General features: G+C 50.2%; 3 protein-coding genes across 3 annotated transcripts; all 3 read right to left on the bottom strand.

Moving 5' to 3' along the window:
• Window positions 1-2,293: 2,293 nt before the first annotated feature.
• Window positions 2,294-5,565, bottom strand: LOC130248296 (inositol 1,4,5-trisphosphate receptor-interacting protein-like 1). Its single transcript, XM_056481952.1, has 2 exons — window positions 5,554-5,565; window positions 2,294-5,226 (listed from the first exon to the last, which is right to left on the bottom strand). The coding sequence occupies exon 2, from the start codon at window positions 5,221-5,223 to the stop codon at window positions 3,550-3,552; it is 1,674 nt and encodes a 557-aa protein (XP_056337927.1). The 5' UTR covers window positions 5,224-5,226; window positions 5,554-5,565; the 3' UTR covers window positions 2,294-3,549.
• A 4,625-nt stretch (window positions 5,566-10,190) lies between these two features.
• Window positions 10,191-11,863, bottom strand: LOC130264295 (inositol 1,4,5-trisphosphate receptor-interacting protein-like 1). Its single transcript, XM_056512366.1, is given in 2 exon segments — window positions 10,191-11,662; window positions 11,665-11,863. Coding segments are annotated over 2 exon segments (1,671 nt in total).
• Window positions 11,864-16,113: 4,250 nt separating this feature from the next.
• LOC130248328 (inositol 1,4,5-trisphosphate receptor-interacting protein-like 1) lies at window positions 16,114-18,834 on the bottom strand. Its single transcript, XM_056482022.1, has 2 exons — window positions 18,824-18,834; window positions 16,114-18,520 (listed from the first exon to the last, which is right to left on the bottom strand). The coding sequence occupies exon 2, from the start codon at window positions 18,515-18,517 to the stop codon at window positions 16,844-16,846; it is 1,674 nt and encodes a 557-aa protein (XP_056337997.1). The 5' UTR covers window positions 18,518-18,520; window positions 18,824-18,834; the 3' UTR covers window positions 16,114-16,843.
• Window positions 18,835-23,310: the final 4,476 nt, after the last annotated feature.

The following is a 23,310-nucleotide window of genomic DNA, read 5'->3' as shown; positions in this document are numbered from 1 at the left end:
TTGGGAAACACCCAGCTAACATGGTTGAATAATTTTATAACTACATCGTGGCTTCTCCCCTCCAGAAAGTCTCAACTAATGTACAAGGCTGCCTGTGAGGTATCCATGGAATCACAGCAACAAAGCTTTGGGAAAAGGGGCTGGTTGAGGAAGACAATCTAGGCTTGCTAAATGAACTGGGCATGGCCCCAGTAAAGATTAAAATGTATGTAAAAGAAATTTTGAAGAAAAATGGTGAACTTTAAAGCAGGAATACTGCTGGAGGAAATGAAAAGGAACCAAGCAGGGGAATATGTTGATAAAGAATCAAATAAAAACACAGCACTGCTGCACATTGACCCATGGAATGGCTCTGCCACCTGTGCTGCAAACCTCTAGCTCAGAGCAACTCAACAGGCTGTGTCAGGAAACAATTCTTTCATCGTACAGTATAAGATATATAAATAAATGTATGGAGAATGTATGCAGTGTAATTTTATTCTGTGGTGAAATCTTCTAGGCAGGGCCTGTTCAGATGTGGCAAGTCCAGGAATAAGCTCAGTAATTTGAAGGCAGATGTTCTCATTGGGGCAGTTTAGAAACTCTCTGTTACTTGGATAAATTGTATCCGATAACCCTTGGCCTCTCCCTTAATTCAAGTAACATTTCAGACTCCACTCTGTCTGTTGCAGCCGTACACCTCTGGTGTCGAGAAGGTTTCTCCACACAGGGAGATGCCCCAATGCCTCAGGGCACTCCCAGGCTGCTCCCTGGTCTCTAAGGCATCAAGGAGCCCGTGGCCTGGCTGCTGCACGGATCTCCCCGGCTCTCTCTCTGCCGGCCGCTCTGCAGAGCTCCCAGCTCCAGCTGGCAGGGCCTCAGCGCCCGCCCTGTGCCCTCCTGCCCCGGGGCCACAGCAGGCCCTGCTTGCTGCCCTCATGGTGGCCCTGCTGGCCCCGGGGCTCTGCAAGGGCTCCTGCGGGGGCACCTTCCTGCGGCCTTTCAGTCCCTGGCGGGCCCAGCACAGACCTGCCCAGGGCTGTGCACAAGGGCCTGCAGGGACAGCACCAGCCCAGGGGCTTCCCACGGACACAGGGCGGCCCCAGGCTGCAGATGGGGCAGAAATTCTTGGCTCTGAGGCCGCTCAGGCCCTGGCCCACGCTGCCCACAGCAGCTGAGGCTGCCCCAGCCCCGGCACTGATCCCAGGGGCCGCGTTGCACGGGGCTGGCAGCAACCCGGCCCAGAGCAAGCTGTCCCTGGCCTGGGCAGCAGGGCTGCAACAACATCATTTGTAAGGACCCTTCCAAGCCCGGCCCTTCTGGGATTCTGTGATCACAGGGGCCAGGGCCAGCTGGGCCTCATTGCTGATTAGAACCACTTCAGCACTGGAGCCTGTGGCTGAGTTCAAGGACACTGTGCACAAGCCCAGACTGCTCACAATGGGTGAGAGGAACCAATATCATAGATCTGGCTGAGATCAATACAGTCCTGCACAACGCACATTATTGAATACTATTGTTTATTGGAACAATAGAAAAGCAGTTTCTGGCCTGCCATACATAATTTCACTCCATATAGAGCATAATTATGTGTCTCAAGCAGACAGAGACACAATCTATGGTTTTACTTGCACATTAAAAAAATGCTATATATCTAACAGAATGTTTATATGTTATATAAGTCATAAATATATCTATTTTATGAAAATCTTTTCTGATATAATTGCACCAAGAGCACTAATATGTGTCAAAGCAGATAGTGACAAAATATAACTGTTGTAAGTGTTTCAACAGAATTCCATATTATTTTTATATACATATAGATATGCTCCATATTTGCTTCATAGTAATTTTTAACATTATTTTTTAAATAGAAATTTTGTATCATTGAAAATATTTATTTTAGGATATATTTACTTTTATGCAACTTTACTCATACATATGGTCATTGAGAGCTCTATAGTATATCATATGCATGCATGCGACATAGATATATCTATATATACATAAAAAAAAAAAAATCGAGATTCGTGTCTATACAAAATTTCCGGTCAGCCCCAATGCATTTGGTACAATGCTGACCTACATATTGGCCTTCCAGGGAAGAGGAGAAACATGGTTCATGGACTGATCCTGGGCATTGCCCAGAGACCGTAGACTCTCCCACATCAGAAATAGTCAAGAACCATCTGAACAAAATCTGTGAGGTTTTAGACCTCCGGTGCTCTAAGGCACCAACTCCGGAGCTCTTAGGCTCTTACTCCCAGCTTTTGGCTCCTACTTTGTCGGGTTATGTTAAATAAGTAATACAGCTAATAATTCAAAACTTTTTTATTACAAAGCACATCTTGTTACAAAGCACATCAGTCTCAAAAGGCAATAGCATAAAAGCAATGCCAGAAGCAGTAGCAAAGCAAAAGCAAATGGCTAAAAGCCCTGGCAAAAGCAGCCGGATAAAAGCCAGTGGCTGAAAAGCAGCAACTCTCCCCAATACATATTATTCTATAGGATTTTTTCAACAAGCTAAGATGCAAACTCGGACCACCACTCCTTAACTTATCAGGATTTTAGATGTTTAGGACGCTAAGTTATGTATACAACTAATTATACAACCTATCTTGTTCTATCTGAAAAATGTAAGCAATATTCTTATTATACTTCTATACTGTCTAAACAGTGTCTACAATTACGATCCTAGAGCCCCCACTGAAAATATGAATATGAATTTTAACCTTCACTAGAACTTCAACTGCTACTGTGGAATCTAAAACTTTAACTTACCAAAAACACTACAACTTACCCTAAAACTTACTAACTTACTTCTATTTAAACATCTACTTTATGTGTGAGTGGCTTAATATACTTCAATGCATCTAAAGGCTTTAATTCAATCCCTGCACTCTGATTTCTCTCTGAAGCATTCAGGGAAACCCCTGGCCCACTGACTCAAACAAAAATCCTTTGCAATGCTCAGCAGAAAGACAATGCAGGAGCAGCCGTGGTCAAGATTATCCCACAAGTAGTGCTTCCAAACATTTCCTCCTCTGGGATTCTGAGATCTCCGCTTTGCACCAGGTGAAGCTCCATGAGGAAAAATGAACTCTAAGAAAGAGGTGTGGGCAGTCACAGTCCTGGTGGCAACGGGACTCTCTCTCACAAGTGCCCTGGCCACAGCCTCTTCAGCTCCATCAGCTGTGACTCCCTGAGTGTGTTTTGCTCCAAAGGAAAGGTGTGGCAGCAGTTGCCACTGCCAATAGAGCAGTGCCTACTCCATGTCCTGCATGCTCAGGTCTGGGACAGCTTCTTCCCAGGATGTAGATTCTCCACACAGAGCCCAGAGAGCAAAAAAGCCGAATCAGAGCATTTCCTCTTGTGCGCTCCTTGATCTTTGCAGCCAACGTGGTCACCTCTGGATGCAGTGCTGAGGAGACTGTGGACAAGACCCTGCTGCTGCTGGCACAGTGCTGCTTCCCTCTCTGTATCCCACATTCTGGCCTCTTCTGCCATGGCCTGGAAGGTTGTTCTCTGCTGCCAGGTGCAAGCCCTATGCACTGTGCAGGACAGACTCTTTCACTGCTCAATATTAAGGATCCGTTTGAGCCACCGGTACAGATCCACGTACTGACTCATGGCCTGGGAGTGGGCAATGGGATCCAGCTCCAGGTCATGGAAGAGATTGTAATACTCAGCCATTTCAACATCTGGGGGCAAACTGATCCCCTCAGGAAGCCTCCGGTTGCCCACAATGAAGTGATAAAGGCATCTCACTTCCACACATGTGCGAAGGCTCTCGCTGATGTCCAGCACTCGCCTCACAAAATGTCTCCTGCGCCACTCTGATACTGGTATGATGCTCAGGAGGTGCATGACAATAGTCTTGATGGTGTAGGTGGAAAAGCCCAAGCCCAGCTGCAGACGGGTGAAGAACTGCAGGCATTTGAGGTGCAAGCTGTCATAGGGGGCCCGCCTGGCGATGTACTTGAAGAACTTCATCTCTGCCACGGCGTAGCTCTCCGGCCACACTGTGCTTGAGGTATAGGCTTCTCGAGGCTCGCTGCTCACAAACACGTCCGAGTCGCCTTGTCTCACCCCAAAGAGCATCTCGATGCGGAAGCTTTCCCTGCCGTTGGTCACCTGGAATTGGCAGGAGCGTCTGCAGGGCAGCAGCACTAAATGCCAACTGTGGGACTGAAGCAAAGCCGGCCAGACTGCTCTCACCAGCTGGTAGAACCAGCGGGCAGTTTTGTGCACGTCCAGGTAGGAGTCGGTGCACAGCGTGTCAACGAGGCTGGGATCCTGCTTCGTCCTCAGCTCCTCCTCGGGCTGGTGCAGGAAGCACAGCATGTCCTTACCCCGCTGCGCCCTGCCGCAGGTGCACTCCTGCTGCACACGCACGCGGAAGTTCCTGACGCGCCTCTGCCCTGCAGTGTCCAGCTCCAGGTGGAAGCTGTGCCCTCGGGGAGGAGTCATGGGTACCAGCACCTGGTACACAACATCCTCCTCACGGGGACTCCAACCTTCAAAGGCACTGCCCACCCCAATGGCTTCTTGCAGGACTGGGTAGAAGGTGTCGGACAAGACGTGCCGAAAGTAAAATGCAAAATTCTCCATGAGGAGACTTATCCACTGGCATCTTATAGGCAGGTCCTGCACTGGCCACTGGATGCGCTCCATTACCATTCTTCCAATTCTATCGTCATCATCCAGCTCCTCGTCTCCATTTGCAACATCACCTTCTTCATGTGCACCAGCGTTGTTGACTTCCTGTACATTGCCATCATGATTGTTGTTTTCCTCCCCATTTACTCCATTGTCTTCATCTTCATCATCTTCTTCTCCTTCATTTCCCACATCGCCATCTTCATTTCCAGCACCTTCATCGATTACATCCAAAAATCTGGCTTCGTTTTCATTCTCGCGATCGTTTACATCTTGATGCATGTCTCTCCTCAGGCTCCTTTTCCTCCACATGTACCAAAAGGCCAAGAGAAGCAGCAGGAGCCCAGCAACAGCCCAGTGCTGCCAGAGCCACAAGGCAGAGCGGAGCAGGTCTCCCCAGTCCCACACACCCTGCTTCAGGGCCAGCTGCTCCATCTCCCGCTCCAGACGAATCTTCTCCTCTTCCTGGAGCTTGGCCCACGCCTCCATTCGCAGACGGGTCACCTCGTCCAATCCATCACCCACAGGCTGTGGGTACTGGAGTACACTTTGCAAGAGCAAGAACCACAAGACCCAGGTATCCATGGTCTGCAGGAGGATGGACAGAAGGCCATGAGTGGCGCTGGGAGGGAGGCAGCTGCCACTGGGGACAGCAGGGATGCCAGTCCCAGGGCTCTGGGGCAGGAAGGACAGGGCCCCAGGCAGCTGGCAAGCAGCGAGGCCTGTCCCACTGCCCCAGCAGCAGCAGCAGCAGCAGCAGCAGCAGCAGCAGCAGCAGCAGCACGGTGCCCTGCCCAAGGCTCTCCCCCCATCAGGGGCTGTCCCTGCATGCAGGGGGAGAACCCAGCCCTGGGTGCAGCGTTTCTGTCCCAGCCCTTGTCCCCAGCCCGCCCTCCCCACCACGTGTGCACTCACCGCCTGCCCAAGCAATACAGGGCCAGCGTTACCTGCTGGGGCCTTTTATAGCTGCCCCCACTGTGACATGTCCCCCATGATGTCACACATGTGTCACAGAACCCCGGAGCCAGGCCAGCCCCGCCCTTTGTCCCCAGCCCAGCTCAGGCAGGAAGATTGCCAGGGTGTACTGGTTTAGGCACCATTTCAGTGAATCTTCTTCAAAGAATTTCTCTTGGTCTTTCTCTGGTCTTTCTTATCAGCTACCCCACATTGGCAATCTCATCAATATCCATGTTTGGGGCATCTTTGAGGATCACTGAGTGTAAGCCTTGACTCCATGCTAAGCTACAGTTAAACCTCTGAGTCGATGAGGTTGGAAAAGACCCTGAAGATCACACAGTCCAAGCACAAACTTAACACTGCCTACTCCACCAATCAGCCGGGTCCCACAATGCCACATCCACATGACTTTGAAATCTCTCTGAGGCTGCTGACTCAGCCATTTCACTGGGCATTGTGTTATCAGGTTTGATATGCTGTTTCCACGAAGAATATTTCCTAGAGAACCTTTCAATTGTTGCTGTGGTGCAACTTGAGGTAATATCTTCTGCTCATATTTTTGTTTCCTGGGAGAATATAATGACCCTGACCTGCCTGCAACCTCCCTCCAAAAAGCTCTAGAGTACTATAAGGTTGCCTCGGAGTTGCTTTTTCTCGGTGCTAAACACCTCCACCTCCCTCAGCCCTTGTTCATCAGACTTGTGCTCCACACCATTCCCCAGCTCCATTTCCCTTCTGTGCACACACTCAAGCACATCTGTGCCTTTCTTGTTTTCAAGGGACCAAAAGTGAAAGCAGGATTTGAGGTACAGCCTCACTGCTGCCCTGTGGGGAAGGACAATCCCTGCTCAGCTGCTGCTGGCCTCACTGCTTCTGACAGAAGCTGGGATGCCTTTGGCTTCTTGCCAGTTTCCAGCCCCTCTTCCCCCAGCCTGTTCACTGCATGGGGTGGGAGAGACAAAAGCACAGGACCCAGCATTTTGCCTTCTTCTATCTCATACAGGTGGACTTGACACATCCATGACACCTGGCCAGATCCCTGAGTAGATCCTTCCTATCCTCAGGCAGATCAACACTCCTGCCCTACTCATATTCATTTACATTTTGATCCATTTGCTGATTTTCTCTAAAAAACCCTTCCCATGTGCCAGGATGTCAGTGAGGATTTTGTTAACATGAAGGCCACACTGAAGATGGGATCTGTGCACCCAAGAAAGGCCCACTTGTTCTGGGGCCTTCCATGGCACTGGCAGCACAAGTGAGAGCCCTTCCTCGGCCTTGGTCTTCAACAAGGTCCCAGTTTGGGCAGACCCTGAATTCAGTATGAGGTCAAATACAGACTAAGACATATGGCAAGAGGGCTGCTAGGTCAATATGGGCTGGGCTGCTTCTGATCTGCTTGGATTTTTAATAGATTTAACTGGCATTTTCCGAGAGGGAATCTTTCATTCCACGCTGCACTATCTCCTTCCGTGCTTTGTGTACCCACACTTGTCATGCAACTTTCCTCAAGAAAAATTGTAACAGCAACAAGGTCTATCTCTAGGGCCATCCATGAAGTGCTGGGCGCTCCCCTCCTCTGTGTGCATGGTCAGCATGGGGCAAAGAAAGTCACCTGAATATACAATTCCCTCTCAAAATGCCTGCTTTGTTGGAAGTGTCTTTGCCCATTTTAATCAAATACAGTTTGGCAGAAGGAAGGAAGGTCAGCTCTGACATAGTTTTGATCTCCTGGCAAAGAGATCAGGAAATACAGACAGACATCCCTGTTGTAAGTGCACTGGAATTATTTCTGCAGGACAGGAATTGACACAGAAAAAGTAAAGACAACCTCACCCTGCTTGGGAAACACCCAGCTAACATGGTTGAATAATTTTATAACTACATCGTGGCTTCTCCCCTCCAGAAAGTCTCAACTAATGTACAAGGCTGCCTGTGAGGTATCCATGGAATCACAGCAACAAAGCTTTGGGAAAAGGGGCTGGTTGAGGAAGACAATCTAGGCTTGCTAAATGAACTGGGCATGGCCCCAGTAAAGATTAAAATGTATGTAGAAGAAATTTTGAAGAAAAATGGTGAACTTTAAAGTAGGAATACCGCTGGAGGAAATTAAATGGAACCAAGCAGGGGAATATGTTGATAAAGAATCAAATAAAAACACAGCACTGCTGCACATTGACCCATGGAATGGCTCTGCCACCTGTGCTGCAAACCTCTAGCGCAGAGCAACTCAACAGGCTGTGTCAGGAAACAATTCTTCATCGTATAGTATAAGATATATAAATAAATGTATGGAGAATGTATGCAGTGTAATTTTATTCTGTGGTGAAATCTTCTAGGCAGGGCCTGTTCAGATGTGGCAAGCCCAGGAATAAGCTCAGTAATTTGAGGGCAGATGTTCTCATTGGGGCAGTTTAGAAACTCTCTGTTACTTGGATAAATTGTATCCGATGTCCCATGGCCTCTCCCTTAATTCAAGTAACATTTCAGGACTCCACTCTGTCTGTGTCAGCCATACACCTCTGGTGTCGAGAAGGTTTCTCCACACAGGGAGATGCCCCAATGCCTCAGGGTCACTCCCAGGCTGCTCCCTGGTCTCTAAGGCATCAAGGAGCCCGTGGCCTGGCTGCTGCACGGATCTCCCCGGCTCTCTCTCTGCCGGCCGCTCTGCAGAGCTCCCAGCTCCAGCTGGCAGGGCCTCAGCGCCCGCCCTGTGCCCTCCTGCCCCGGGGCCACAGCAGGCCCTGCTTGCTGCCCTCATGGTGGCCCTGCTGGCCCCGGGGCTCTGCAAGGGCTCCTGCGGGGGCACCTTCCTGCGGCCTTTCAGTCCCTGGCGGGCCCAGCACAGACCTGCCCAGGGCTGTGCACAAGGGCCTGCAGGGACAGCACCAGCCCAGGGGCTTCCCACGGACACAGGGCGGCCCCAGGCTGCAGATGGGGCAGAAATTCTTGGCTCTGAGGCCGCTCAGGCCCTGGCCCACGCTGCCCACAGCAGCTGAGGCTGCCCCAGCCCCGGCACTGATCCCAGGGGCCGCGTTGCACGGGGCTGGCAGCAACCCGGCCCAGAGCAAGCTGTCCCTGGCCTGGGCAGCAGGGCTGCAACAACATCATTTGTAAGGACCCTTCCAAGCCCGGCCCTTCTGGGATTCTGTGATCACAGGGGCCAGGGCCAGCTGGGCCTCATTGCTGATTAGAACCACTTCAGCACTGGAGCCTGTGGCTGAGTTCAAGGACACTGTGCACAAGCCCAGACTGCTCACAATGGGTGAGAGGAACCAATATCATAGATCTGGCTGAGATCAATACAGTTCTGCACAACGCACATTATTGAATAGTATTGTTTATTAAAAGAACAGAAAAGCAGTTTCTGGCCTGCCATACATACGTTCAGTAAGAATTGGGCATAATTATGTGTCTCAAGCAGACAGAGACACAATCTATGATTTTACTTGCACAAATAAAAATAATGTCTTAGGTGCAATATATGGTATCTTTACATTTTATATGTTATAAATATATCTATTTTTATGGCAATCTTTCCTGATATAATTGCACCAAGATCACTAATATATGTCACAGCAGATAATGACAATATATATATACAATATATTATTACTTAAAGAAAACTGCATAGAGAAACCTCAACACTAATTTTTTCATGTTATAATAGTTTCAGATTTCATATCTTTGATATTACTTATATTGGCACATTGCTTACTATTTTCTATTTTGCTTATTAAAAAGTAATTTATAAGGTTTTCAGCATATCATATATGTACATAATATATATATCTGAAATTAAAATCTAGAATTTTATCTATACACATTTTTACGTTAGCCCCAACACAGATGATACAATGCTGACTTAGATATTTCCTTTCAGAGGACGAGGTGAAACACCATCCATTGACTGATCCTGGGCATAGCCCAGAGACTGTGGCCTCTCCCTCACCATTGAGAGTCAAGAACCATCTGAACACAATCTCTTGCAATGCACAGCAGGAAGACGCTGCTGGAGCAGCCCTGGACCACATGATCCAACCGCGTTTCCTTTCAAACATTCTCTCCTCTGAGATTCTGAAATTGACTTCTTTGACCAGAGGAAGCTCTGGGATGGCAAATGGACTCAAAGAAATAGGCGTGGGCAGTCACAGTCATGGTGGTAGTGGGACACTCTCTAACAAGTCCCCTGGAAATGATTACATCAGTTCTGACTCCCTGCGTTCCCTTTTGATCTGCAGGGAAGTTGTAGCACCAATTGCCACTGTCGACTCAGCAGCACCTTCTCCGTGTATTGCACACTGAGGTGTGTGTCAACTGTTTCCCGTGCTGTAGATTCTCCACACAGAGCACACAGAGCAGGAAAAGGAATAAAAGCATTTCCTCTGGCGAGCACCTCGATCTTTGTAGTCAGCAGGGTCAGCTCTGGGTGCAGTGCTGGAGAGAATGCTGGCACGACCCTGCTGCTGCTGCTGCAAGGAGAACAGTGCAGCTTCCCTCTCTGTATCCCACATTCTGCCCTCTTCTGCCATGGCCTGGAAGGTTGTGCCAGGTGTGGGCCCCCACAAGCACAACTCCATGCAAGAGAGACACCTTCAGTCTTCATTGTCAAGGATCCGTTTGAGCCACCAATGCAGATCCACGTACTGACTCATGGCCTGGGAGTGGGCAATGGGATCCATCTCCAGGTCATGGAAGAGATTGTAATACACGGCCATTTGGACATCTGGGGGCAAACTGATCCCCTCAGGAAGCCTCCGGTTGCCCACAATGAAGTGGTTGAGGCGTCTCATTTGCACACATGTGCGAAGGCCCTCGCTGATGTCCAGCACTCGCCTCACAAAATGTCTCCTGCGCCACTGTGACACGGGTACCACGCTCAGGAGGTGCATGACAATAGTCTTGATGGTGTAGGTGGAAAAGCCCAAGCCCAGCTGCAGACGGGTGAAGAACTGCAGGCATTTGAGGTGCAAGCTGTCATAGGGGGCCCGCCTGGCGATGTACTTGAAGAACTTAATCTCTGCCACGGCGTAGCTCTCCGGCCACACTGTGCTTGAGGTATAGGCTTCTCGAGGCTCGCTGCTCACAAACACGTCCGAGTCGCCTTGTCTCACCCCAAAGAGCATCTCGATGCGGAAGCTTTCCCTGCCGTTGGTCACCTGGAATTGGCAGGAGCGTCTGCAGGGCAGCAGCACTAAATGCCAACTGTGGGACTGAAGCAAAGCCGGCCAGACTGCTCTCACCAGCTGGTAGAACCAGCGGGCAGTTTTGTGCACGTCCAGGTAGGAGTCGGTGCACAGCGTGTCAACGAGGCTGGGATCCTGCTTCGTCCTCAGCTCCTCCTCGGGCTGGTGCAGGAAGCACAGCATGTCCTTACCCCGCTGCGCCCTGCCGCAGGTGCACTCCTGCTGCACACGCACGCGGAAGTTCCTGACGCGCCTCTGCCCTGCAGTGTCCAGCTCCAGGTGGAAGCTGTGCCCTCGGGGAGGAGTCATGGGTACCAGCACCTGGTACACAACATCCTCCTCATGGGGACTCCAACCTTCAAAGGCACTGCCCACCCCAATGGCTTCTTGCAGGACTGGGTAGAAGGTGTCGGACAAGACGTGCCGAAAATAAAATGCAAAATTCTCCATGAGGAGACTTATCCACTGGCATCTTATAGGCAGGTCCTGCACTGGCCACTGGATGCGCTCCATTACCATTCTTCCAATTCTATCGTCATCATCCAGCTCCTCGTCTCCATTTGCAACATCACCTTCTTCATGTGCACCAGCGTTGTTGACTTCCTGTACATTGCCATCATGATTGTTGTTTTCCTCCCCATTCACATCATTGTCTTCATCTTCATCATCTTCTTCTCCTTCATTTCCCACATCGCCATCTTCATTTCCAGCACCTTCATCGATTACATCCAAAAATCTGGCTTCGTTTTCATTCTCGCGATCGTTTACATCTTGATGCATGTCTCTCCTCAGGCTCCTTTTCCTCCACATGTACCACAAGGCCAAGAGAAGCAGCAGGAGCCCAGCAACAGCCCAGTGCTGCCAGAGCCACAAGGCGAGCAGAGCAGGTCTCCCCAGTCCCACACACCCTGCTTCAGGGCCAGCTGCTCCACCTCCCGCTCCAGACGAATCTTCTCCTCTTCCTGGAGCTTGGCCCACGCCTCCATTCGCAGACGGGTCACCTCGTCCAATCCATCACCCACAGGCTGTGGGTACTGGAGTACACTTTGCAAGAGCAAGAACCACAAGACCCAGGTATCCATGGTCTGCAGGAGGATGGACAGAAGGCCATGAGTGGCGCTGGGAGGGAGGCAGCTGCCACTGGGGACAGCAGGGATGCCAGTCCCAGGGCTCTGGGGCAGGAAGGACAGGGCCCCAGGCAGCTGGCAAGCAGCGAGGCCTGTCCCACTGCCCCAGCAGCAGCAGCAGCAGCAGCAGCAGCAGCAGCAGCAGCAGCAGCAGCAGCAGCACCACGGTGCCCTGCCCAAGGCTCTCCCCCCATCAGGGGCTGTCCCTGCATGCAGGGGGAGAACCCAGCCCTGGGTGCAGCGTTTCTGTCCCAGCCCTTGTCCCCAGCCCGCCCTCCCCACCACGTGTGCACTCACCGCCTGCCCAAGCAATACAGGGCCAGCGCTACCTGCTGGGGCCTTTTATAGCTGCCCCCACTGTGACATGTCCCCCATGATGTCACACATGTGTCACAGAAAACCAGAGCCAGGCCAGCCCCGCCCTTTGTCCCCAGCCCAGCTCAGGCAGGAAGATTGCCAGGGTGTACTGGTTTAGGCAGCATTTCAGTGAATCTTCTTCAAAGAATTTCTCTTGGTCTTTCTCTGGTCTTTCTTATCAGCTACCCCACATTGGCAATCTCATCAATATCCATGTTTGGGGCATCTTTGAGGATCACTGAGTGTAAGCCTTGACTCCATGCTAAGCTACAGTTAAACCTCTGAGTTGATGAGGTTGGAAAAGCCCCTGAAGATCACACAGTCCAAGCACAAACTTAACACTGCCTACTCCACCAATCAGCCGGGTCCCACAATGCCACATCCACATGACTTTGAAATCTCTCTGAGGCTGCTGACTCAGCCATTTCACTGGGCATTGTGTTATCAGGTTTGATATGCTGTTTCCACGAAGAATATTTCCTAGAGAACCCTTCTATTGCTCCTGTGGTGCAACTTGAGGTAATATCTTCTGCTCATATTTTTGTTTCCTGGGAGAATATAATGACCCTAACCTGCCTGCAACCTCCCTCCAAATAGCTCTAGAGTACTATAAGGTTGCTCCGGAGTTGCTTTTTCTCGGTGCTAAACACCTCCACCTCTCTCAGCCCTTGTTCATCAGACTTGTGCTCCACACCATTCCCCAGCTCCATTTCCCTTCTGTGCACACACTCAAGCACATCTGTGCCTTTCTTGTTTTCAAGGGACCAAAAGTGAAAGCAGGATTTGAGGTACAGCCTCACCGCTGCCCTGTGGGGAAGGACAATCCCTGCTCAGCTGCTGCTGGCCTCACTGCTTCTGACAGAAGCTGGGATGCCTTTGGCTTCTTGCCAGTTTCCAGCCCCTCTTCCCCCAGCCTGTTCACTGCATGGGGTGGGAGAGACAAAAGCACAGGACCCAGCATTTTGCCTTCTTCTATCTCATACAGGTGGACTTGACACATCCATGACACCTGGCCAGATCCCTGAGTAGAGCCTTCCTATCCTCAGGCAGATCAACACTCCTGCCCTACTCATATTCATTTAGATTTTGATCCATTTGCTGATTTTCTCTAAAAAACCCTTCCCATGTGGCAGGATGTCAGTGAGGATTTTGTTAACATGAAGGCCACACTGAAGATGGGATCTGTGCACCCAAGAAAGACCCACTTGTTCTGGGGCCTTCCATGGCACTGGCAGCACAAGTGAGAGCCCTTCCTCGGCCTTGGTCTTCAACAAGGTCCCAGTTTGGGCAGACCCTGAATTCAGAATGAGGTCAAATACAGACTAAGACATATGGCAAGAGGGCTGCTAGGTCAATATGGGCTGGGCTGCTTCTGATCTGCTTGGATTTTTAATAGATTTGACTGGCATTTTCCGAGAGGGAATCTTTCATTCCACGCTGCACTATCTCCTTCCGTGCTTTGTGTACCCACACTTGTCATGCAACTTTCATCAAGAAAAATTGTAACAGCAACAAGGTCTATCTCTAGGGCCATCCATGAAGTGCTGGGCGCTCCCCTCCTCTGTATGCATGGTCAGCATGGGGCAAAGAAAGTCACCTGAATATACAATTCCCTCTCAAAATGCCTGCTTTGTTGGAAGATGTCTTTGCCCATTTTAATCAAATACAGTTTGGCAGAAGGAAGGAAGGTCAGCTCTGACATAGTTTTGATCTCCTGGCAAAGAGATCAGGAAATACAGACAGACATCCCTGTTGTAAGTGCACTGGAATTATTTCTGCAGGACAGGAATCGACACAGAAAAAGTAAAGACAACCTCACCCTGCTTGGGAAACACCCAGCTAACATGGTTGAATAATTTTATAACTACATCGTGGCTTCTCCCCTCCAGAAAGTCTCAACTAATGTACAAGGCTGCCTGTGAGGTATCCATGGAATCACAGCAACAAAGCTTTGGGAAAAGGGGCTGGTTGAGGAAGACAATCTAGGCTTGCTAAATGAACTGGGCATGGCCCCAGTAAAGATTAAAATGTATGTAGAAGAAATTTTGAAGAAAAATGGTGAACTTTAAAGTAGGAATACTGCTGGAGGAAATGAAATGGAACCAAGCAGGGGAATATGTTGATAAAGAATCAAATAAAAACACAGCATTGCTGCACATTGACCCATGGAATGGCTCTGCCACCTGTGCTGCAAACCTCTAGCACAGAGCAACTCAACAGGCTGTGTCAGGAAACAATTCTTTCATCGTACAGTATAATATATATAAATAAATGTATGGAGAATGTATGCAGTGTAATTTTATTCTGTGATGAAATCTTCTAGGCAGGGCCTGTTCAGATGTGGCAAACCCAGGAATAAGCTCAGTAATTTGAAGGCAGATGTTCTCATTGGGGCAGTTTAGAAACTCTCTGTTACTTGGATAAATTGTATCCGATGTCCCATAACCTCTCCCTTAATTCAAGTAACATTTCAGGACTCCACTCTGTCTGTTGCAGCCGTACACCTCTGGTGTCGAGAAGGTTTCTCCACACAGGGAGATGCCCCAATGCCTCAGGGCACTCCCAGGCTGCTCCCTGGTCTCTAAGGCATCAAGGAGCCCGTGGCCTGGCTGCTGCACGGATCTCCCCGGCTCTCTCTCTGCCGGCCGCTCTGCAGAGCTCCCAGCTCCAGCTGGCAGGGCCTCAGCGCCCGCCCTGTGCCCTCCTGCCCCGGGGCCACAGCAGGCCCTGCTTGCTGCCCTCATGGTGGCCCTGCTGGCCCCGGGGCTCTGCAAGGGCTCCTGCGGGGGCACCTTCCTGCGGCCTTTCAGTCCCTGGCGGGCCCAGCACAGACCTGCCCAGGGCTGTGCACAAGGGCCTGCAGGGACAGCACCAGCCCAGGGGCTTCCCACGGACACAGGGCGGCCCCAGGCTGCAGATGGGGCAGAAATTCTTGGCTCTGAGGCCGCTCAGGCCCTGGCCCACGCTGCCCACAGCAGCTGAGGCTGCCCCAGCCCCGGCACTGATCCCAGGGGCCGCGTTGCACGGGGCTGGCAGCAACCCGGCCCAGAGCAAGCTGTCCCTGGCCTGGGCAGCAGGGCTGCAACAACATCATTTGTAAGGACCCTTCCAAGCCCGGCCCTTCTGGGATTCTGTGATCACAGGGGCCAGGGCCAGCTGGGCCTCATTGCTGATTAGAACCACTTCAGCACTGGAGCCTGTGGCTGAGTTCAAGGACACTGTGCACAAGCCCAGACTGCTCACAATGGGTGAGAGGAACCAATATCATAGATCTGGCTGAGATCAATACAGTTCTGCACAACGCACATTATTGAATAGTATTGTTTATTAAAAGAACAGAAAAGCAGTTTCTGGCCTGCCATACATACGTTCAGTAAGAATTGGGCATAATTATGTGTCTCAAGCAGACAGAGACACAATCTATGATTTTACTTGCACAAATAAAAATAATGTCTTAGGTGCAATATATGGTATCTTTACATTTTATATGTTATAAATATATCTATTTTTATGGCAATCTTTCCTGATATAATTGCACCAAGATCACTAATATATGTCACAGCAGATAATGACAATATATATATACAATATATTATTACTTAAAGAAAACTGCATAGAGAAACCTCAACACTAATTTTTTCATGTTATAATAGTTTCAGATTTCATATCTTTGATATTACTTATATTGGCACATTGCTTACTATTTTCTATTTTGCTTATTAAAAAGTAATTTATAAGGTATTCAGCATATCATATATGTACATAATATATATATCTGAAATTAAAATCTAGAATTTTATCTATACACATTTTTACGTTAGCCCCAACACAGATGATACAATGCTGACTTAGATATTTCCTTTCAGAGGACGAGGTGAAACACCATCCATTGACTGATCCTGGGCATAGCCCAGAGACTGTGGCCTCTCCCTCACCATTGAGAGTCAAGAACCATCTGAACACAATCTCTTGCAATGCACAGCAGGAAGACGCTGCTGGAGCAGCCCTGGACCACATGATCCAACCGCGTTTCCTTTCAAACATTCTCTCCTCTGAGATTCTGAAATTGACTTCTTTGACCAGAGGAAGCTCTGGGATGGCAAATGGACTCAAAGAAATAGGCGTGGGCAGTCACAGTCATGGTGGTAGTGGGACACTCTCTAACAAGTCCCCTGGAAATGATTACATCAGTTCTGACTCCCTGCGTTCCCTTTTGATCTGCAGGGAAGTTGTAGCACCAATTGCCACTGTCGACTCAGCAGCACCTTCTCCGTGTATTGCACACTGAGGTGTGTGTCAACTGTTTCCCGTGCTGTAGATTCTCCACACAGAGCACACAGAGCAGGAAAAGGAATAAAAGCATTTCCTCTGGCGAGCACCTCGATCTTTGTAGTCAGCAGGGTCAGCTCTGGGTGCAGTGCTGGAGAGAATGCTGGCACGACCCTGCTGCTGCTGCTGCAAGGAGAACAGTGCAGCTTCCCTCTCTGTATCCCACATTCTGCCCTCTTCTGCCATGGCCTGGAAGGTTGTGCCAGGTGTGGGCCCCCACAAACACAACTCCGTGCAAGAGAGACACCTTCAGTCTTCATTGTCAAGGATCCGTTTGAGCCACCGGTACAGATCCACGTACTGACTCATGGCCTGGGAGTGGGCAATGGGATCCAGCTCCAGGTCATGGAAGAGATTGTAATACACGGCCATTTGGACATCTGGGGGCAAACTGATCCCCTCAGGAAGCCTCCGGTTGCCCACAATGAAGTGGTTGAGGCGTCTCATTTGCACACATGTGCGAAGGCCCTCGCTGATGTCCAGCACTCGCCTCACAAAATGTCTCCTGCGCCACTGTGACACGGGTACCACGCTCAGGAGGTGCATGACAATAGTCTTGATGGTGTAGGTGGAAAAGCCCAAGCCCAGCTGCAGACGGGTGAAGAACTGCAGGCATTTGAGGTGCAAGCTGTCATAGGGGGCCCGCCTGGCGATGTACTTGAAGAACTTCATCTCTGCCACGGCGTAGCTCTCCGGCCACACTGTGCTTGAGGTATAGGCTTCTCGAGGCTCGCTGCTCACAAACACGTCCGAGTCGCCTTGTCTCACCCCAAAGAGCATCTCGATGCGGAAGCTTTCCCTGCCGTTGGTCACCTGGAATTGGCAGGAGCGTCTGCAGGGCAGCAGCACTAAATGCCAACTGTGGGACTGAAGCAAAGCCGGCCAGACTGCTCTCACCAGCTGGTAGAACCAGCGGGCAGTTTTGTGCACGTCCAGGTAGGAGTCGGTGCACAGCGTGTCAACGAGGCTGGGATCCTGCTTCGTCCTCAGCTCCTCCTCGGGCTGGTGCAGGAAGCACAGCATGTCCTTACCCCGCTGCGCCCTGCCGCAGGTGCACTCCTGCTGCACACGCACGCGGAAGTTCCTGACGCGCCTCTGCCCTGCAGTGTCCAGCTCCAGGTGGAAGCTGTGCCCTCGGGGAGGAGTCATGGGTACCAGCACCTGGTACACAACATCCTCCTCACGGGGACTCCAACCTTCAAAGGCACTGCCCACCCCAATGGCTTCTTGCAGGACTGGGTAGAAGGTGTCGGACAAGACGTGCCGAAAGTAAAATGCAAAATTCTCCATGAGGAGACTTATCCACTGGCATCTTATAGGCAGGTCCTGCACTGGCCACTGGATGCGCTCCATTACCATTCTTCCAATTCTATCGTCATCATCCAGCTCCTCGTCTCCATTTGCAACATCACCTTCTTCATGTGCACCAGCGTTGTTGACTTCCTGTACATTGCCATCATGATTGTTGTTTTCCTCCCCATTCACATCATTGTCTTCATCTTCATCATCTTCTTCTCCTTCATTTCCCACATCGCCATCTTCATTTCCAGCACCTTCATCGATTACATCCAAAAATCTGGCTTCGTTTTCATTCTCGCGATCGTTTACATCTTGATGCATGTCTCTCCTCAGGCTCCTTTTACTCCACATGTACCAAAAGGCCAAGAGAAGCAGCAGGAGCCCAGCAACAGCCCAGTGCTGCCAGAGCCACAAGGCAGAGCAGAGCAGGTCTCCCCAGTCCCACACACCCTGCTTCAGGGCCAGCTGCTCCATCTCCCGCTCCAGACGAATCTTCTCCTCTTCCTGGAGCTTGGCCCACGCCTCCATTCGCAGACGGGTCACCTCGTCCAATCCATCACCCACAGGCTGTGGGTACTGGAGTACACTTTGCAAGAGCAAGAACCACAAGACCCAGGTATCCATGGTCTGCAGGAGGATGGACAGAAGGCCATGAGTGGCGCTGGGAGGGAGGCAGCTGCCACTGGGGACAGCAGGGATGCCAGTCCCAGGGCTCTGGGGCAGGAAGGACAGGGCCCCAGGCAGCTGGCAAGCAGCGAGGCCTGTCCCACTGCCCCAGCAGCAGCAGCAGCAGCAGCACGGTGCCCTGCCCAAGGCTCTCCCCCCATCAGGGGCTGTCCCTGCATGCAGGGGGAGAACCCAGCCCTGGGTGCAGCGTTTCTGTCCCAGCCCTTGTCCCCAGCCCGCCCTCCCCACCACGTGTGCACTCACCGCCTGCCCAAGCAATACAGGGCCAGCGTTACCTGCTGGGGCCTTTTATAGCTGCCCCCACTGTGACATGTCCCCCATGATGTCACACATGTGTCACAGAACCCCGGAGCCAGGCCAGCCCCGCCCTTTGTCCCCAGCCCAGCTCAGGCAGGAAGATTGCCAGGGTGTACTGGTTTAGGCAGCATTTCAGTGAATCTTCTTCAAAGAATTTCTCTTGGTCTTTCTCTGGTCTTTCTTATCAGCTACCCCACATTGGCAATCTCATCAATATCCATGTTTGGGGCATCTTTGAGGATCACTGAGTGTAAGCCTTGACTCCATGCTAAGCTACAGTTAAACCTCTGAGTTGATGAGGTTGGAAAAGACCCTGAAGATCACACAGTCCAAGCACAAACTTAACACTGCCTACTCCACCAATCAGCCGGGTCCCACAATGCCACATCCACATGACTTTGAAATCTCTCTGAGGCTGCTGACTCAGCCATTTCACTGGGCATTGTGTTATCAGGTTTGATATGCTGTTTCCACGAAGAATATTTCCTAGAGAACCCTTCTATTGCTCCTGTGGTGCAACTTGAGGTAATATCTTCTGCTCATATTTTTGTTTCCTGGGAGAATATAATGACCCTGACCTGCCTGCAACCTCCCTCCAAATAGCTCTAGAGTACTATAAGGTTGCTCCGGAGTTGCTTTTTCTCGGTGCTAAACACCTCCACCTCTCTCAGCCCTTGTTCATCAGACTTGTGCTCCACACCATTCCCCAGCTCCATTTCCCTTCTGTGCACACACTCAAGCACATCTGTGCCTTTCTTGTTTTCAAGGGACCAAAAGTGAAAGCAGGATTTGAGGTACAGCCTCACCGCTGCCCTGTGGGGAAGGACAATCCCTGCTCAGCTGCTGCTGGCCTCACTGCTTCTGACAGAAGCTGGGATGCCTTTGGCTTCTTGCCAGTTTCCAGCCCCTCTTCCCCCAGCCTGTTCACTGCATGGGGTGGGAGAGACAAAAGCACAGGACCCAGCATTTTGCCTTCTTCTATCTCATACAGGTGGACTTGACACATCCATGACACCTGGCCAGATCCCTGAGTAGAGCCTTCCTATCCTCAGGCAGATCAACACTCCTGCCCTACTCATATTCATTTAGATTTTGATCCATTTGCTGATTTTCTCTAAAAAACCCTTCCCATGTGCCAGGATGTCAGTGAGGATTTTGTTAACATGAAGGCCACACTGAAGATGGGATCTGTGCACCCAAGAAAGGCCCACTTGTTCTGGGGCCTTCCATGGCACTGGCAGCACAAGTGAGAGCCCTTCCTCGGCCTTGGTCTTCAACAAGGTCCCAGTTTGGGCAGACCCTGAATTCAGTATGAGGTCAAATACTAAGACATATGGCAAGAGGGCTGCTAGGTCAATATGGGCTGGGCTGCTTCTGATCTGCTTGGATTTTTAATAGATTTAACTGGCATTTTCCGAGAGGGAATCTTTCATTCCACGCTGCACTATCTCCTTCCGTGCTTTGTGTACCCACACTTGTCATGCAACTTCCATCAAGAAAAATTGTAACAGCAACAAGGTCTATCTCTAGGGCCATCCATGAAGTGCTGGGCGCTCCCCTCCTCTGTATGCATGGTCAGCATGGGGCAAAGAAAGTCACCTGAATATACAATTCCCTCTCAAAATGCCTGCTTTGTTGGAAGATGTCTTTGCCCATTTTAATCAAATACAGTTTGGCAGAAGGAAGGAAGGTCAGCTCTGCCATAGTTTTGATCTCCTGGCAAAGAGATCAGGAAATACAGACAGACATCCCTGTTGTAAGTGCACTGGAATTATTCCTGCAGGACAGGAATTGACACAGAAAAAGTAAAGACAACCTCACCCTGCTTGGGAAACACCCAGCTAACATGGTTGAATAATTTTATAACTACATCGTGGCTTCTCCCCTCCAGAAAGTCTCAACTAATGTACAAGGCTGCCTGTGAGGTATCCATGGAATCACAGCAACAAAGCTTTGGGGAAAGGGGCTGGTTGAGGAAGACAATCTAGGCTTGCTAAATGAACTGGGCATGGCCCCAGTAAAGATTAAAATGTATGTAGAAGAAATTTTGAAGAAAAATGGTGAACTTTAAAGTAGGAATACCGCTGGAGGAAATGAAATGGAACCAAGCAGGGGAATATGTTGATAAAGAATCAAATAAAAACACAGCATTGCTGCACATTGACCCATGGAATGGCTCTGCCACCTGTGCTGCAAACCTCTAGCACAGAGCAACTCAACAGGCTGCGTCAGGAAACAATTCTTTCATCGTACAGTATAATATATATAAATAAATGTATGGAGAATGTATGCAGTGTAATTTTATTCTGTGATGAAATCTTCTAGGCAGGGCCTGTTCAGATGTGGCAAACCCAGGAATAAGCTCAGTAATTTGAAGGCAGATGTTCTCATTGGGGCAGTTTAGAAACTCTCTGTTACTTGGATAAATTGTATCCGATGTCCCATGGCCTCTCCCTTAATTCAAGTAACATTTCAGGGCTCCACTCTGTCTGTTGCAGCCGTACACCTCTGGTGTCGAGAAGGTTTCTCCACACAGGGAGATGCCCCAATGCCTCAGGGCACTCCCAGGCTGCTCCCTGGTCTCTAAGGCATCAAGGAGCCCGTGGCCTGGCTGCTGCACGGATCTCCCCGGCTCTCTCTCTGCCGGCCGCTCTGCAGAGCTCCCAGCTCCAGCTGGCAGGGCCTCAGCGCCCGCCCTGTGCCCTCCTGCCCCGGGGCCACAGCAGGCCCTGCTTGCTGCCCTCATGGTGGCCCTGCTGGCCCCGGGGCTCTGCAAGGGCTCCTGCGGGGGCACCTTCCTGCGGCCTTTCAGTCCCTGGCGGGCCCAGCACAGACCTGCCCAGGGCTGTGCACAAGGGCCTGCAGGGACAGCACCAGCCCAGGGGCTTCCCACGGACACAGGGCGGCCCCAGGCTGCAGATGGGGCAGAAATTCTTGGCTCTGAGGCCGCTCAGGCCCTGGCCCACGCTGCCCACAGCAGCTGAGGCTGCCCCAGCCCCGGCACTGATCCCAGGGGCCGCGTTGCACGGGGCTGGCAGCAACCCGGCCCAGAGCAAGCTGTCCCTGGCCTGGGCAGCAGGGCTGCAACAACATCATTTGTAAGGACCCTTCCAAGCCCGGCCCTTCTGGGATTCTGTGATCACAGGGGCCAGGGCCAGCTGGGCCTCATTGCTGATTAGAACCACTTCAGCACTGGAGCCTGTGGCTGAGTTCAAGGACACTGTGCACAAGCCCAGACTGCTCACAATGGGTGAGAGGAACCAATATCATAGATCTGGCTGAGATCAATACAGTTCTGCACAACGCACATTATTGAATAGTATTGTTTATTAAAAGAACAGAAAAGCAGTTTCTGGCCTGCCATACATACGTTCAGTAAGAATTGGGCATAATTATGTGTCTCAAGCAGACAGAGACACAATCTATGATTTTACTTGCACAAATAAAAATAATGTCTTAGGTGCAATATATGGTATCTTTACATTTTATATGTTATAAATATATCTATTTTTATGGCAATCTTTCCTGATATAATTGCACCAAGATCACTAATATATGTCACAGCAGATAATGACAATATATATATACAATATATTATTACTTAAAGAAAACTGCATAGAGAAACCTCAACACTAATTTTTTCATGTTATAATAGTTTCAGATTTCATATCTTTGATATTACTTATATTGGCACATTGCTTACTATTTTCTATTTTGCTTATTAAAAGTAATTTATAAGGTTTTCAGCATATCATATATGTACATAATATATATATCTGAAATTAAAATCTAGAATTTTATCTATACACATTTTTACGTTAGCCCCAACACAGATGATACAATGCTGACTTAGATATTTCCTTTCAGAGGACGAGGTGAAACACCATCCATTGACTGATCCTGGGCATAGCCCAGAGACTGTGGCCTCTCCCTCACCATTGAGAGTCAAGAACCATCTGAACACAATCTCTTGCAATGCACAGCAGGAAGACGCTGCTGGAGCAGCCCTGGACCACATGATCCAACCGCGTTTCCTTTCAAACATTCTCTCCTCTGAGATTCTGAAATTGACTTCTTTGACCAGAGGAAGCTCTGGGATGGCAAATGGACTCAAAGAAATAGGCGTGGGCAGTCACAGTCATGGTGGTAGTGGGACACTCTCTAACAAGTCCCCTGGAAATGATTACATCAGTTCTGACTCCCTGCGTTCCCTTTTGATCTGCAGGGAAGTTGTAGCACCAATTGCCACTGTCGACTCAGCAGCACCTTCTCCGTGTATTGCACACTGAGGTGTGTGTCAACTGTTTCCCGTGCTGTAGATTCTCCACACAGAGCACACAGAGCAGGAAAAGGAATAAAAGCATTTCCTCTGGCGAGCACCTCGATCTTTGTAGTCAGCAGGGTCAGCTCTGGGTGCAGTGCTGGAGAGAATG

The sequence above is a fragment of the Oenanthe melanoleuca genome, chromosome 1A (assembly GCF_029582105.1).
Source record: "Oenanthe melanoleuca isolate GR-GAL-2019-014 chromosome 1A, OMel1.0, whole genome shotgun sequence".
In the NCBI taxonomy this organism is placed as follows: Eukaryota; Metazoa; Chordata; class Aves; order Passeriformes; family Muscicapidae; genus Oenanthe; species Oenanthe melanoleuca.
This window is presented reverse-complemented; position numbering and strand designations above follow the sequence as displayed.